At 37.7% G+C, this 14064-nt stretch overlaps 3 protein-coding genes and 1 non-coding gene across 4 annotated transcripts; all 4 read left to right on the top strand.

The window, feature by feature from the left end:
- Window positions 1-2428: 2428 nt before the first annotated feature.
- LOC104739399 (uncharacterized protein At1g08160) lies at window positions 2429-3439 on the top strand. The gene has a single exon (XR_015579276.1). It is a non-coding gene; the product is annotated as an uncharacterized protein At1g08160 (transcript).
- A 289-nt stretch (window positions 3440-3728) lies between these two features.
- On the top strand, window positions 3729-6722 carry LOC104743182 (cation/H(+) antiporter 5-like). Its single transcript, XM_010464295.2, has 4 exons — window positions 3729-4114; window positions 4228-5247; window positions 5375-6034; window positions 6130-6722. Exons 1-4 carry the CDS (start codon window positions 3821-3823, stop codon window positions 6595-6597), a joined length of 2442 nt encoding a protein of 813 aa, XP_010462597.2. The 5' UTR covers window positions 3729-3820; the 3' UTR covers window positions 6598-6722.
- A 958-nt stretch (window positions 6723-7680) lies between these two features.
- On the top strand, window positions 7681-10520 carry LOC104743181 (cation/H(+) antiporter 6A-like). The gene is made up of 4 exons (XM_087482995.1): window positions 7681-7959; window positions 8060-9079; window positions 9167-9829; window positions 9985-10520. The coding sequence occupies exons 1-4, from the start codon at window positions 7681-7683 to the stop codon at window positions 10480-10482; spliced, it is 2460 nt and encodes an 819-aa protein (XP_087339121.1). The 3' UTR covers window positions 10483-10520.
- A 390-nt stretch (window positions 10521-10910) lies between these two features.
- LOC104743180 (cation/H(+) antiporter 6B) lies at window positions 10911-14042 on the top strand. The gene is made up of 4 exons (XM_010464293.2): window positions 10911-11456; window positions 11544-12554; window positions 12671-13324; window positions 13416-14042. Exons 1-4 carry the CDS (start codon window positions 10977-10979, stop codon window positions 13845-13847), a joined length of 2577 nt encoding a protein of 858 aa, XP_010462595.2. The 5' UTR covers window positions 10911-10976; the 3' UTR covers window positions 13848-14042.
- The last annotated feature ends 22 nt before the right edge of the window (window positions 14043-14064 follow it).

Raw genomic sequence — 14064 nt, 5'->3', positions numbered from 1 at the left:
GAAAAGAAAACAACTTTTTAACTCGATCGATCGATCGAGCGCACACTTGATTGAAGGTGAAAATAACAACAAAAGACGATGCACTATGAATAGGTTTTGATCTGATCGACCGTGTTTCTTGTTACATGAACAAAATTTAGAAAAGAGAAAAAAAAAGTTACAATAAGAAAGAAGCCTCCACGTTGCTCTGTTCTGAAATTCCCCGGCGAGTCGACGACGAAACAGATGTCCACTGGGCCTGGGCCCAAATATATTAAATCACTCCCCTTAAGCCCAAAGTCATGAACCGACAATTTTTTTTTTCCCGACAGTTGAACCGGCGGAGCATACGAAGAACAAGACCTATTCGGAGCATTCGCTGCACATGTGGTTGTCAGGCGTTAAAATTATTATCGTAGTAACATATGAGACAGAAGTCTAACGGAAAGAAAGGCTTAGGAGCTGAAGTTAAAAGAGGGGAGACTCTGATTCAGCTTGAGTGTTTATGGACCTTATGGTTGGGCACATTCAAGTGAACGGGGCTGTCGTTTCATATGTCTTATTTTGAATTTTTGATATATATGGATGTGAATTTATTTCTGCAGATAACGTTACAATTGGCCAAACAAAATGCAGGGGATTATTTCAGAAAAAGTCGTTCGAGATTTTTTTCTTATTTTCCCCGCAATAGTTTTTTTTTTCTGACCATCTTTTTCCGTTAACACATCTTTGGAAAGGAAAAGTTACAAAGGCTTTCGACAAAGCAAAGTAGCATAATTAATCGTACCAGATTAACAATATTAGTTAAAGTACTGTAAATTGGAATATATCTCTCTTCAAAAATACTTTTAGGCTTTCATCTCAAATCAATTATTCTCTATTACTGAAACTGTAAAATACTTACATGTGAATCAGAATGTTAATTTTTTTTTTTTTGGGTAAACATGTGAAGACCAGAATGTTGATTTTCTTGATAACTAAGTTAAAACCAATTACATAGAATCCCCTATATAATAAAATGGAAGTACACAACTTTCTTTTGTAGATTATATAATATAGATTATAAAATTAATTATTTGATTATTTGATAGTTTATATAGGTTATATGAGTTATAACAATTAGTTAATCTCGATTTAAAATCCTCTAAAACAGGCTATTAGAAAGAATAAGATAAAATCTCTAAAAAATATTTAATTAACCATAGGCAAACAAATCTAAAAAAATAATTATTCTTCCGCGGATTAAGAGTGATTTCCAATTATACTACAAAATAAACAGATCAATAATCTATCGTTACCTTTTGATAAGGTATCATCTTTCGGTTCATGTCTTTTAATTTTATCATACTTATAATGATGATTATTATGTTTATACACATTAGTACATTACAATTCATGGGGTACTACAAGTTAAAATATTACAAGAGGGGTTATATGATATGATGTGTTTGAATATATACTAATATAAATTTGAAATTTCATTAATTTGCTGCTCCACGGGTAAAATATCATTTCATTATTTTGTTAATAATATAAATATTAAATTAATCGATATATCTAATTAAGTTGATTAAATTAATATTGTAACAAAAAGTTAATTTTGCGGTATACTGTGGGTTAAGTCATAGAATTAACAATCAAAATACAATATATAATTTTAAACAGTAAACAATTCAAAGAAAATTAACAAACATTATCAAATAACTTAATTCGTGATGTACGGCGGGTCAAAATCAATACAAAATATACGTTTTTTTCCATAGGTCATATTCAACATATGATTTAATGGCATAGTGTTTCATAAAAAAACAATTTTTTAAACAACTAAAACAATCACATATATGGTGATTTAAATAAAAATTACAAAATAAAAAAACGAAATTTCAATATGTGCTCTAGCAACGGGTTCATCATATTTAGCATAATTTTATTGCATAATGTTTTATTCACTACAACTTTAAAAAATAATTACATAAGTTATATTTTATATAAAAATTACAATATAAATAAAAAGAATTTAAACCTGTGCTCTAGCACAGACCCTAATCTAGTTTCTTTCTTTATTATTTATGTGAGTGTTAATGAAAATTTTAACATTTATATGTGAATGAGATCGTTGATGTTTAGATATACATACATATATATACGACCAAATTTACAGCTAAACTATTATTGATAGTTATAACTTATAAATATCTAAAGTTCTAGTGATATAACGTTGCAACAAGAAGCAAAGAATTAAACCAAGAAGAAAAATAAAATAAAATAAAGTAGGAATCTTCCAGCTTCCGAGATTTCTTGATTTATTCACAAGCAATGCTAAAGAATTAAGAGTATTCAATCAATAGTTTCGGGACTAATCCTTATACAAAGGCAAAGAATCTAACTGTCCGTATTTACTCCCTTTATATATTTATATAAGTATCGAACCATAAGCAAAGCAATCAAATTAATCCTTTTGCTCTCTCTATCCTTTCTCCAACAATTAACTACAAGTACGTAAAAATCTTCTCTGACAATGGTTCCTCCAAACCAAGCTCACCAACCTCCTCGGCGAACGCAACCACAATCGCTAACGCAATCGCAACCTCGACCACAAGCGCTTCCGGGCAGGCGTATGAACCCTGTCCTATGCATCATCGTCGCCCTCGTCCTCTTAGGATTCCTTGTGGGTCTCGCTATATTGATCACATACCTCACCCTCAGGCCAAAGCGACTCATCTACACGGTAGAAGCCGCGTCGGTCCAAGATTTTGCTATAGGAAACAAAGACGATCACATTAACGCCAAATTCAGTTATGTGATCAAATCATACAACCCGGAGAAACATGTCTCCGTAAGATACCACTCCATGCATATCTCCACGGCTCACCATAACCAGTCGGTTGCTCACAAAGAGATCTCTCCTTTCAAGCAACGTTCTAAGAACGAGACGAGGATCGAGACGCAGCTTGTGTCGCATAACGTGGCACTGTCTAAGTTCAATGCCAAGGACTTGAGGGCTGAGAAAACGAAAGGGACGATCGAAATGGAAGTGTATATAACTGCTAGAGTGAGCTACAAGACGTGGATATTCAGGTCGAGGAGACGTACGTTGAAGGCTGTGTGTACGCCGATTATGATCAACGTTACGGCCAGCTCCTTGGATGGATTCCAGAGAGTGTTATGCCGAACTCGTCTTTAGTTTGAACTATTATCATCTTGCATTGGTTCCATTGGTGTGCAAATTTGCTATGTGCCCTTGATTGATTGTGTGTGTGTGTTTTTTTTCTTTTAAAGTTTCTTCTTTGGTTTTGTTTTTGTCTGCCAGTCATTCCCATTGTCTTTTCATAATTAATTATTCTTTTTTTTTTTTGGGTTAAATTGCTCTACATTTTTTTTAATTGTTCCGTAAGTATATTCAATTTGTTGAAATATGGTTTTTATATTGATTCAATAATATTTGTAACTTTATTGAAAACCTACAATTATTTGATGTGAAAACCTGAGATTACATGCAAAACTAGTACGTTGCCCGGATATGTCGGGGTTCTCTAACAAAAATTTGATATAACCAACATAAACTATTTGATGGAGGTTCCTAATTAAGCAGAGAGGTAAAACAAACATAAACTAGCCACCAGATAAACAGACAGTTAACAAAAAAAAAATATACATGTAGAGAGACAGAGATTAACAGCTATTTTTAGCAGTGCCTACTCAGCGCGTCAATTCCTTTTAATAAAGACAAAAGTGACATGAAGATTTCTGTGTGTTTGTATTTTTTTCTGGAAACTGTAAATCCCTTCCCAGTTGATTTCTTCTTCTCCAAAGAAGAAATAGACTAATCGAGCCATCCGGGATGGAAGAAGAAATGGATACATTTTATAACGCATCCTACTGGGCCGAGTTCTCATATCGTGGATATGGCATAAGTGAAGACGGGACCTCGTTCTGCGAACAACTACCTCATGTTGTGAGCTCTGGTGGTATGTGGGAGATGCGACTATTACATTCAAAAGGGTTGACGTTCTGGGAATACAGTCTTCCCGTTACCGAGGCCGTAATCGTTTCAGTACTCTGTTTATGGCAACTTTTCTATTTCTTGCTAAAGAAGTTACGTCTCCCGGTGCCAAAGTTCACCTCCATGATGCTTGTAAGAGATTTTGTTCTTTTGTTTGAATATATATATATATATATATATATATATATATATATATATATATTTTTGGCTTTGATTGATCGGAAATTTATTGAAAATGTTAAAAGGCCGGGGCAGCTTTGAGCCAAACAAGTCTTTTGCCGGATGACTGGACGGTCAAACAAATATTTTTTCCGGATGATCTTAGGCCAAAAGTCCCTGATACGATTGGTGGCTTCGCTTTTGTCCTTTATTGGTTCCTCGAAGGTGTTAAGATGGATGTTGGGATGGTTAAGAAAACAGGTTCGAAAGTGGTAGTAACAGGAATGGTCACAGTTCTTTTCCCCATTTTCGCGGCTAACATGGTGTTTGGTAAGCTAAGAGAGACAGGGGGGAAATACTTGACAGGAGTTGAATACAGGACAATTTTATTCATGCAGTCCATCTCAGCGTTCACGGGTATCTCAAGGCTAATAAGAGATCTCCAGATCAACCACTCAGAGTTCGGCAGGATCGTGCTTTCGACGGCTATGGTGGCGGATGTAACGGGTTTTGGTGTTAATCTAGTTGCCCTTGTGGCGTGGTCGGACTGGAGGGTTTCTTCCATGCAAGGCGTAGGACTTGTCGGATATGTCATAGTCATGATTTGTGTTGTGAGACCTGCCATGTTTTGGGTGATCAGACGGACACCGGAAGAGAGACCCGTGAAGGAATGCTTCATCTACATCATCATGATTTTGGCCTTCGGTAGTTTCTATTATTTGAAGAGGCTTCGCATGTTTCCAGCAGTTGGACCCTTCATTTTGGGTTTGTGTGTGCCTCACGGTCCTCCTTTAGGGTCTACATTGGTACAAAAATTTGAAAGCTTTAACAGTGGAATACTTTTGCCACTTTTCTTGTTCTTCCCAATGCTGCAAATCGATGGACCTTGGTTAGTTTACCAGATCGGTCAACTACGGCATTTTGATGGTCAGCTGTACGAAGCCTTGACCATCATCGTCGTTGTCTCCGTTGCCAAGATTATCTTCACAACGATTCCTCCATTGCTAGCCAAAATGCCTCTAACCGACTCTTTCGTTATGGCACTCATCCTCAGCAATAAAGGAATTGTGGAGCTGTGTTATTTTATGTATTCTGTTGAAGCCAGAGTGAGTACTAATCTTTTGATCTTTATTTTCAAGACAATCCTGTTCTCCAACTCTAAACTGTAATTTGTGTGTGTGTGTTTACTTTTTCTTGTTTTATAACATTCTTTTTGTGTTTAATAACTTACAGGCTCTTCAAGCGAAGTCCTTCACGACAATGGCTCTGATGATTCTAATAAGCTCTACGATATTACCAGTGACGATACATTATCTATATGATTCGTCAAAACGATTCATTTCTTTCCAGAAGCGGAATCTAATGACCTTGAAGCATGGATCAGAGCTGAGGTTTCTACTGTGCATTCACAAAGCAGGCCACATAGCGGGGATGATCAACCTCCTAGAAAAATCTTTTCCTTTAGAAGACTCCTCAATCACTTGCTACGTGCTTCACCTCGTGAAGCTTGTGGGTTTGGACAATCCACTCTTCATCTCCCACCAAATGCAAACGGCTGAACCCGGAAGCCGGTCTTATTCAAACAACGTCTTAATCGCCTTTGATAGCTTCAAACATTACTGGAAATCAGTATCGCTGGAGCTGTTCACATCCGTTTCAAACCCAAAGTACATGCACCAAGAGATTTACTCACTCGCTCTCGACAAGCAAGCTTCTTTCATCATGCTCCCTTTCCACAGAATATGGTCCCTTGACCAGACAACGGTTGTCTCTGACGATGTGATGCGTAGGAACACTAACATCAATATCTTGAGACAAGCACCTTGCTCCGTGGGGATCTTTGTCCATCGCCAAAACCTTATATCTTCGCAAAAGAGCAATCCCTCTTTTAAGGTACACATACTGATCAGTTTTGGTTGTTTCAAACGCTAATTTCTGTGCGCTTCAAATTTGTGTTTACATGTGATGAGGGATGTGTCTAAAACCAGGTGTGCGCAATTTTTGTGGGCGGGAAGGACGATAGAGAAGCCTTGGCATTGGGGAGGCAGATGATGAGGAATCAAAATGTGAGCCTAACAGTGTTGAAACTAGTCCCAGAGACAATGGCTGGGATGACTACAGGATGGGATCAGATGCTGGACACGGCAGAGGTTAAGGAGGTACTAAGGAACAATAACACAACTGCTGGAGCACAATGTAGTTTTGTGGAATTTGTGGAGGAGACAGTTAAGGACGGTTCCGACACATCAACACTCCTTCTCTCGATTGCTAATTCTTTTGATTTATTTGTGGTGGGGAGAAGCGCCGGAATAGGGACCGACGTGACGAGTGCCCTGACTGAGTGGACGGAGTTTCATGAGTTAGGCGTGATCGGTGATTTGTTGATATCTGAAGATTTTCCCCGCAGAGCTTCGGTGTTGGTGGTGCAACAACAACAGAATGTAGCTTGTAGATGATATTACTTACATTGGCGTCTCATTCTTTTTATTCATGTATATTATATCAAAATAGAAATACACTTCTCACACGAGACACATTTGTAGCCCAAAACTTTTAATGTGAGAGTTTCATTCACTTTTTATCCCCAGAGATTTCACTACAATCAAATCAAATTTGGACTTTACAAGTTTTAACCTCATTTTTGCTATACAATTATAAAGAGAAACGATTCAAAAAAAAAAAAAAAAAAAATCACAAAGCAAACCAGTATATATAGGCTTACAATATCCACTTGATCCTTGGAAATGATATATATATATATATACCAAGCAATGGGAATTTTGTTAGAAAAAATAGTTTAATTATAGGTGATATACACATGCTCGTATTTCTTTATAGCTCTAAGACCACAAATACGAGTACTAAATCTAATGCCTAATCACTTGGAAGAATCTTAATCATATGATTATGCTTTACATTGGGTTGAAGCACCGAACCCACATATATAAATTTGGAGAAATTGACTAAGAGATTAATATTATATCTTGATCTTGATTACATACATGGTTACTAATCTTACCGGCCTAGCCTTGATTAGTAATTACTTGTCTCTTTAATATCCATTATTCTTTGCTTTATGATTTGGTTTAATTTGCATGCTTAGTTGTTCGAATTAATCAATTAAATGCCCATTTAACCAAAACTTTGAAAAGACAACACAAATGTTAACGTGCAAAATTCCCTAATATACTTATATTGTACTGTATTAATGTTGATTAGCTGTATTCACAATCATACGTGTGCTAATGTTGACAAGGAATTAGAAGATTGTGAATAATACAGGCTTTCTCTAGCTATAAAAAGAAAAGAAAAACAAACAGAAAGAGCTAAATAATAACTGTGCACTTGGAGATGCGTATCTGTTGTTTGCTGGTCATTCAACGTTAGTCAAAATTTATAACAAACCCTTCCTAGTATTAATTTTCTGTGTTGGTTTTAAACTCTTCCTAGTTTTCTATCTCCTCGACAAACGAAGAGAAGCTTCAGATCTTGATCACAAAGCTTCTCTTCGTTAACTTTTGAATTTAATTTCCTCTAAAATGAGTTTAGATTTGGACCGGAATTATTGGGATGTGTCACAGAGAGGCTACAAGGAAGACAATAAGACGTCTCGTTTCTGCGAGACACACCCTTACATAGTAAACTCGCACGGAATATGGGAAGTGACTAGTTACGACCCAACAGGGATGAGCTTCTGGGAGTATCCCCTCCCGAATCTTGAGATCCTAATGTTTTCTACCTTTCTTATTTGGCGGCTCCTCGACTTCTCATGCAACAAAATCGGTCTTCGATTTCCAAGATTGGCCTACATGATGATCGTGAGTTTTCTTAATATCCATCCTCCACACCCTCGTTTTTAATATATTTTAATCATCACGACGCAAATTTCTATATTATGGTAATGTCTTGTTGTTGAAGGCAGGGGTAATCTTAGGTCAAACTTGTCACTTAAGCAACAAGTCTTGGCTCCATAACATTTTTTTCCCTGATGATAAACGACCTAAAGTCGCCGAGACCCTAGGGGCTTTCGGGTTCCTTTTATATTGGTTCCTCAAAGGTGTGACCATGGATGCCGGGATGCCATTTAGGATGGGGAAAAAATCTGCTGTGCTCGGGTTAACCACAATGATTGTACCGGTGATTTGTGGCAGCTTCGTCTTTAGATGGAGAGAACGAAGAGGGATCGCAAGCTTGTTAAGAACGGAATACAGGTTGATCTTATTCTTGCAAAGCATATCCGCATTCACGAGCGTCGACACACTCCTAAAAGACCTCAAGATCAAACACTCAGAGTTTGGGAGGATAGCGCTCTCTGGGGCTATGGTGACGGACATGTTGGCTTTTGTTCTAACATTTTTTAATGCAATCTACTGGGATGGATACCGTGGCGTCATGCAAACCATAGGTTTCTGCACCTTTGTGGCGCTTATGATTTATGTTGTGAGGCCGTCTATGTATTGGGTGATCAAGCAGACTCCAGAAGGGAGGCCGGTCAAGGATGTCTACATATACTGGATTTTGGCGCTTGCTTTTGCCTCGTTCCATTATTTTATCAAGCTTCTTCATCTTTTTGGACCCGCGGGATCGTTTGTTTTAGGCTTGACTGTTCCGAATGGCGATCCTCTAGGTACTACTTTGGTTCAAAAGTTTGAGAGCTTTAATCTTGGAGCTATCTTGCCACTCTTTGGATCATTAACCACGATGCAATTAGATCTCTTATGGTTGCTCAAAGAGTGTAGAAGTTTCGTACGTATGAAGGGTCAAGTTTATGAGGTCATTTCCTTTATTCTTTTGGTGAATTCCACAAAATTCATTGCTTCTACCATAGCTGCGTATTCTTTCAAAATGCCCTTAAGAGACTCTTTTGCTTTAGCCTTTGTTTTCAATAATAAGGGTATCTTCGAGCTCGCCTATTACGCGTTCGCAGTTGAAATAAAGGTGTGTTCAGCTAACTCTATATATATATAAATAGGAATACTAAATAGTTTATTGACTTGTCATACTAACATGGAACATCTTTCACAGCAAATAAGGCCAGAGGTTTTCACAATCCTATCTACCTTCACCCTCTTCAACTCTATATTTATACCAATGGCCTTGGAGCTCGTGCATGACCGAACCAAAAGATTCAAATGCTACCGAAAAAGGAATTTGATCATCTTGAAAGAAGGCGCGGAGCTCCCATGTCTTATATGCGTCTCCAAACCTGATCACATAACTTCGATGACCAACCTTTTGGAAGGTTTCAACCCATCAAAAGATTCTCCAATGGCGTGTAACATACTTCACCTCATTGAACTTTTGGGTCAAGCCAATCCCATGTTCATTTCCCACCAGTTGCAACAACCAGAGCCCGGGAGTACGTCTTGTTCGGACAATGTCATAAACTCCTTCCGTCGCTTCCAGAAAAATTTCTTTGACTATACATCACTGGATATTTTCACTTCCGTCTCCATGTCTCAACACATGCATGAGGACATTTGTTGGCTAGCCCTATCCAGAAGCCTATCGCTAATTGTGCTTCCTTTCCATCGAACCTGGTCTTCTGATCGATCCACTATTATTTCCAACGATGATAAGCTGAGAATTCTCAACATTAACGTCCTGAAACGAGCCCCATGCTCTGTTGGAATCTTCATCTATCGCAAGCCCATCGTCGAATCTCATCTGGCTAAGTACCAGAGCAAGGTATAGTGTACCCCCAAATATATAACACTTTTCATTATTTTTTATTTTTTTTATTTTTTTTTTTATTTTTTTATATTTTTTTTTATAACTATATCTAACTGTTTGGGCCTAAATATATAAGAGTAACCTAATTAAGAAAGTTCTCATCTCTGCAGATATGTTTGATTTTTAACGGTGGAAACGACGATATAGAAGCTTTAGCGATAGCAAATCGAATGAGACTGACAGAAAAGGGAACAAGCCTAACGATCATAAGATTCATTCCAAAATTTGCTGAATCGGAGAACCAGGAGTGGGAGCAGCACCAAATGGTTAATCTAAAGGAGAACGTGAGTAACATTATTGGGTCCAACGTAAAAAAAAATGATGACAAGGTGAAATACATCGATAAGGCGGTTTCTGATGGATCTGAGACTTCAAAAACCTTACGAGCAATGGCAAATGATTATGACTTGTTTATCGTTGGAAGAAGCAGTGGAATAGGTACTGAGCCTACTAGCGGAATTAGTGAATGGACAGAGTTCGATGAATTGGGACCCATTGGAGATTTATTAGCATCACATGAATATCCTTCGAGAGCATCAGTGTTGGTTGTACAAAAACAAGAGTACATTCATCATACAAAAAGCCAAAAAAGGCTATCTAAGAAGTAATCTGAGATGATATATATATATGCTCAGGATCATTTGTTTAATGTTGTATTTCTTGTCTACATCAAAGATTAGTTTAGAAAGTTATGGAGTGAAATGATTCGAGTTTCTTCTTATATGATAAGTTCACGATTTTGATCAAATATTTTTGAAAATAATAATAAATTTCAGTACTTTCTTATGGCAGAGCTAGCCTACTCTATGATGATCTTCTTTCAACCTTAGCTGCCCGTGTTATCACAATTCTAATATAGATTCTCTTGTAATAACATGGTCTGCTTAACAAACAATGAATACCAAGCGTTGATTATAATGAATTACATTAGGCGTTAAAGATTGTTTTTGAGGTCCTAATTAATGGATCATCACCCTATCTAAATGGCTTTAGTGTTTATTTAGAGTGCCTAAGGAAATCATTTTATTTTGAAGCAATACAACTTACAAACGCCAAAAACAAAGATAACACCTGGACCGTACAATCCCTATATTTATACCTTATGCTAATTTTAGAGATTTTTTTTTTTTCATTTTTTTTTAGAGATTTTTTATGGGATCTGTGTGATATCCATTTGACCGGTTTTTTTAGTTCTTCCTTTAACTGCAAAACCTTTTCATTGTCCAAGTTTATTTTATTTTTATTTTTTTTCGTTTTGGTATTGGTTTACATAGACAAAGGTTATTTGTCTCAAATGGATGCAGATCATGCGACTTGGCACCAAGAAATCATGTTGGACGACGATGTGAAAAGAGCAGAGATGGGGGGTAAGATGGTTTGCGATGTAAGTCCACATATAATGTTGAACTCACACGGCGTAACAGAAAAGATGGCTTCCGGATCTACGGGAATGGAATTCTGGGAGTACCCTCTTCCTCAACTGGAGATCATAATTCTCTCCACATTCGTATTCTGGCGTTTTTTTGATATCTTGTTCAAGAAGTTACGTGTTCCTATCCCTAAGTTTACCTCCATGATGCTTGTAAGTAATTAGGAGGTTTCTAATAATGTCCAGATTTGATCAGCGATGTTCGGATAAAATACTCCATTTTCTCTTGTTTTTTTGAAGGTTGGGGCAGTCTTTAGCGAGGTGTTTCAGTGGGTGGAAATGTCACGGTTTCAGCATATATTTATCAATGATAACAAGTATATGCCAAATGTTGCTGAGACTATTGGCGCATTTGCTTTTACCCTAGATTGGTTCCTAAGAGGAGTGACTACGGATGTTGGAATGATCAAAAAGTCTGGAACGAAGAGTGTTGTGATTGGAGTCACCTCAATGATCATCCCATTGCAAATCGGAAAAGTCATTTATTCATCTAGAGAGAAATCAAGTATCCCGACCATGACAGACATGGAGTATGCTGTAATGATATTCACCATGAGCATGACGCCCTTCACTTGCCTCAACATGCTCCTTACCGGCCTCAAAATAGTTCACACTGAGTTCGGCCAAATAGCTCAGTCATCTGGGATGGTAACGGATATGCTTGCCTTTTTCTTGAGTGTATGGAAAAACATAAGCCGCGATGAAATTAATAGAATACGTATGGGAGTTGGTATGATGCTATTCTTTATTTGTTTGTATCTTGTGCGGCAATTTATGCATTGGGTTATCAGAAATACGCCGGAAGGAGCGCCAGTGAAGAACATCTATCTCTCCATTGGTCTCTCGCTGGCTTACTTATCCTATCTTTTCTGGAGTCACTTCTTATTCTTCGGACCGTTGGGGGCATTTGTTCTTGGTTTGGCTATCCCTAACGGACCACCATTAGGATCAGTTTTTATACAAAAATTCGAGAGTTTCAATGAGGGCATTTTTTTACCCCTCTTTGGATCACTAAGCATGATTAAACTAGATTGGTCATATTTACGAAAGGGGTTTGGTAATGGAAAACAGGGTCATATGTACGAGTGTTTTTCATTCCTTTCCATCTTATACGTAGCGAAACTTGCTACTTCGTTCTTAGTCGCCCTAGCTGCAAGGATGCCCTTGCGAGACTCAATTATCCTAGGTATTATTATGGGCACCAAGAGTAGTTTCGAGTTGTCTTACGTCCTCCAAGCCTTCGAAAAAGACGTAAGTAAGAATATTTTTGCTAGATCGATATAGTCATATATAATTAATGATAGATCATCATAATTTGTATATTTATGTTTTAATGTTTCTGATGTCTCTCTCTTATACTTTAACAGAAGATTGGTTTGGAGCTCTTTACGCTCCTGGGCGTATACATTCTCGTCAACTCTTTGTTAACACCAATGGCTATACATTTCTTGTATGATCGGTCCAATAGATTAGTGAGTTATAAAAGAAGAAACTTAAAATATAACTCAGAACTGCAAACGCTGGTGTGCATCAACAAGCCAGACAACATAACATCGATGATTAGCCTTCTTAGAGCTACTTCCCCAACTAAAGTCTCTCCAATGAGGTGTTGTGTTCTTCACCTAATAGAGCTAGTGGGTCAAGCTACTCCCACGTTTATCTCCCACCAGCTTCAGAAACCAAAGCCTGGAAGTCGATCTTATTCCGAAAATGTCATAAGCTCTTTCCAACTGTTTCAAGAGAATTATTGGGACTCCGCTTCCATAAACATGTTTACATTTTTAACTTCCGGTAAAGAGATGCATGAACACATATGTTGGTTTGCTCTTGATAAAGGTTCAAATCTTATCCTCCTCTCATTTCACCGCTCTTGGGGGGCTAACGGGTATGGCATTATCTCAGACGATCAAAACCTAAGAGGTCTTAATCGTAGCGTTCTGAAACGAGCCCCTTGCTCTGGCGGAATATTGGTTCATCGCAAACCAATCTGGAACCCCAAATCCGTAGAATCTCCATGCCGCGTACGTAACTCTGCAGTCTGCATTTTCTTTATTTTTACATGAAGAAAAGATGTTGAACCTTTCTTGATTATCTACCACATATTGAGTGCAGGTATGCTTGATTTACGTGGGTGGGAATGACAACAAAGAGGCCTTGGCATTAGCTAACCACATGAGAGGTAACCAAAAAGTGAATCTAACGGTGATGCGTCTGATCCCTGCGCCTCATACAGAGGAGAGTAGCAAGAGGAGACATAATGAAATGGTAGAGTACAAGAATAGTCTTGAAGAGAGGCCTCGAGATAACTCCAGCATCATTGAGTTGACAGTGGCGGATGGCACAGAGACTTCCACATTTTTACACTCCGTGGCTTACGACTATGATCTATTTCTAGTCGGTAGAAGAAGCGGGATTGGTACTACAGTCACTACAGGACTTGGGGAATGGATGGAATTCAACGAACTTGGAGTCATCGGGGATTTGTTAGCATCTGAATATTATCCTTCTAGAGCTTCCGTGTTGATCATCCAACAACAAGAATGACTAAGCCTAGCTTCAATCTTGTGTTATCTTGTATTACACACATAGGAAAACCCCATAGTCAGTAGACGTTTTTTTTTTGTGTTGTAATGATTAGAAAACACCTGTATATGATTGGGGAAAATATGTATTTGGTGAAGAGGAGCTCATAAACATCAGGCCCACTAATTTGCAGATTGGCCCATTAGAGTTCTAAAATATCTTAGCCCATTTAAGGTAA

Source organism: Camelina sativa, chromosome 14 (genome assembly GCF_030686135.1).
Source record: "Camelina sativa cultivar CO46 ecotype springtype chromosome 14, ASM3068613v1".
NCBI lineage: Eukaryota > Viridiplantae > Streptophyta > Magnoliopsida > Brassicales > Brassicaceae > Camelina > Camelina sativa.
Note: the sequence above shows the minus strand (reverse complement) of the source record. Positions and strands in the feature narration are given on the sequence as shown.

What these genes read in the sequence shown, in the direction of transcription:
- LOC104743180 (XM_010464293.2), top strand. Translation starts at nt 10,977, where the DNA reads ATGCTAATTTTAGAGATTTTTTTTTTTTCATTTTTTTTTAGAGATTTT. An exon ending in AGTTTACCTCCATGATGCTT is followed by an intron (nt 11,457 to 11,543) that starts GTAAGTAATTAG and finishes GTTTTTTTGAAG; the next exon opens with GTTGGGGCAGTCTTTAGCGA. An exon ending in TCCAAGCCTTCGAAAAAGAC is followed by an intron (nt 12,555 to 12,670) that starts GTAAGTAAGAAT and finishes ATACTTTAACAG; the next exon opens with AAGATTGGTTTGGAGCTCTT.
- LOC104743182 (XM_010464295.2), top strand. Translation starts at nt 3,821, where the DNA reads ATGGAAGAAGAAATGGATACATTTTATAACGCATCCTACTGGGCCGAG. An exon ending in AGTTCACCTCCATGATGCTT is followed by an intron (nt 4,115 to 4,227) that starts GTAAGAGATTTT and finishes AAATGTTAAAAG; the next exon opens with GCCGGGGCAGCTTTGAGCCA. An exon ending in TGTATTCTGTTGAAGCCAGA is followed by an intron (nt 5,248 to 5,374) that starts GTGAGTACTAAT and finishes AATAACTTACAG; the next exon opens with GCTCTTCAAGCGAAGTCCTT.
- LOC104743181 (XM_087482995.1), top strand. Translation starts at nt 7,681, where the DNA reads ATGAGTTTAGATTTGGACCGGAATTATTGGGATGTGTCACAGAGAGGC. An exon ending in GATTGGCCTACATGATGATC is followed by an intron (nt 7,960 to 8,059) that starts GTGAGTTTTCTT and finishes TTGTTGTTGAAG; the next exon opens with GCAGGGGTAATCTTAGGTCA. An exon ending in CGTTCGCAGTTGAAATAAAG is followed by an intron (nt 9,080 to 9,166) that starts GTGTGTTCAGCT and finishes CATCTTTCACAG; the next exon opens with CAAATAAGGCCAGAGGTTTT.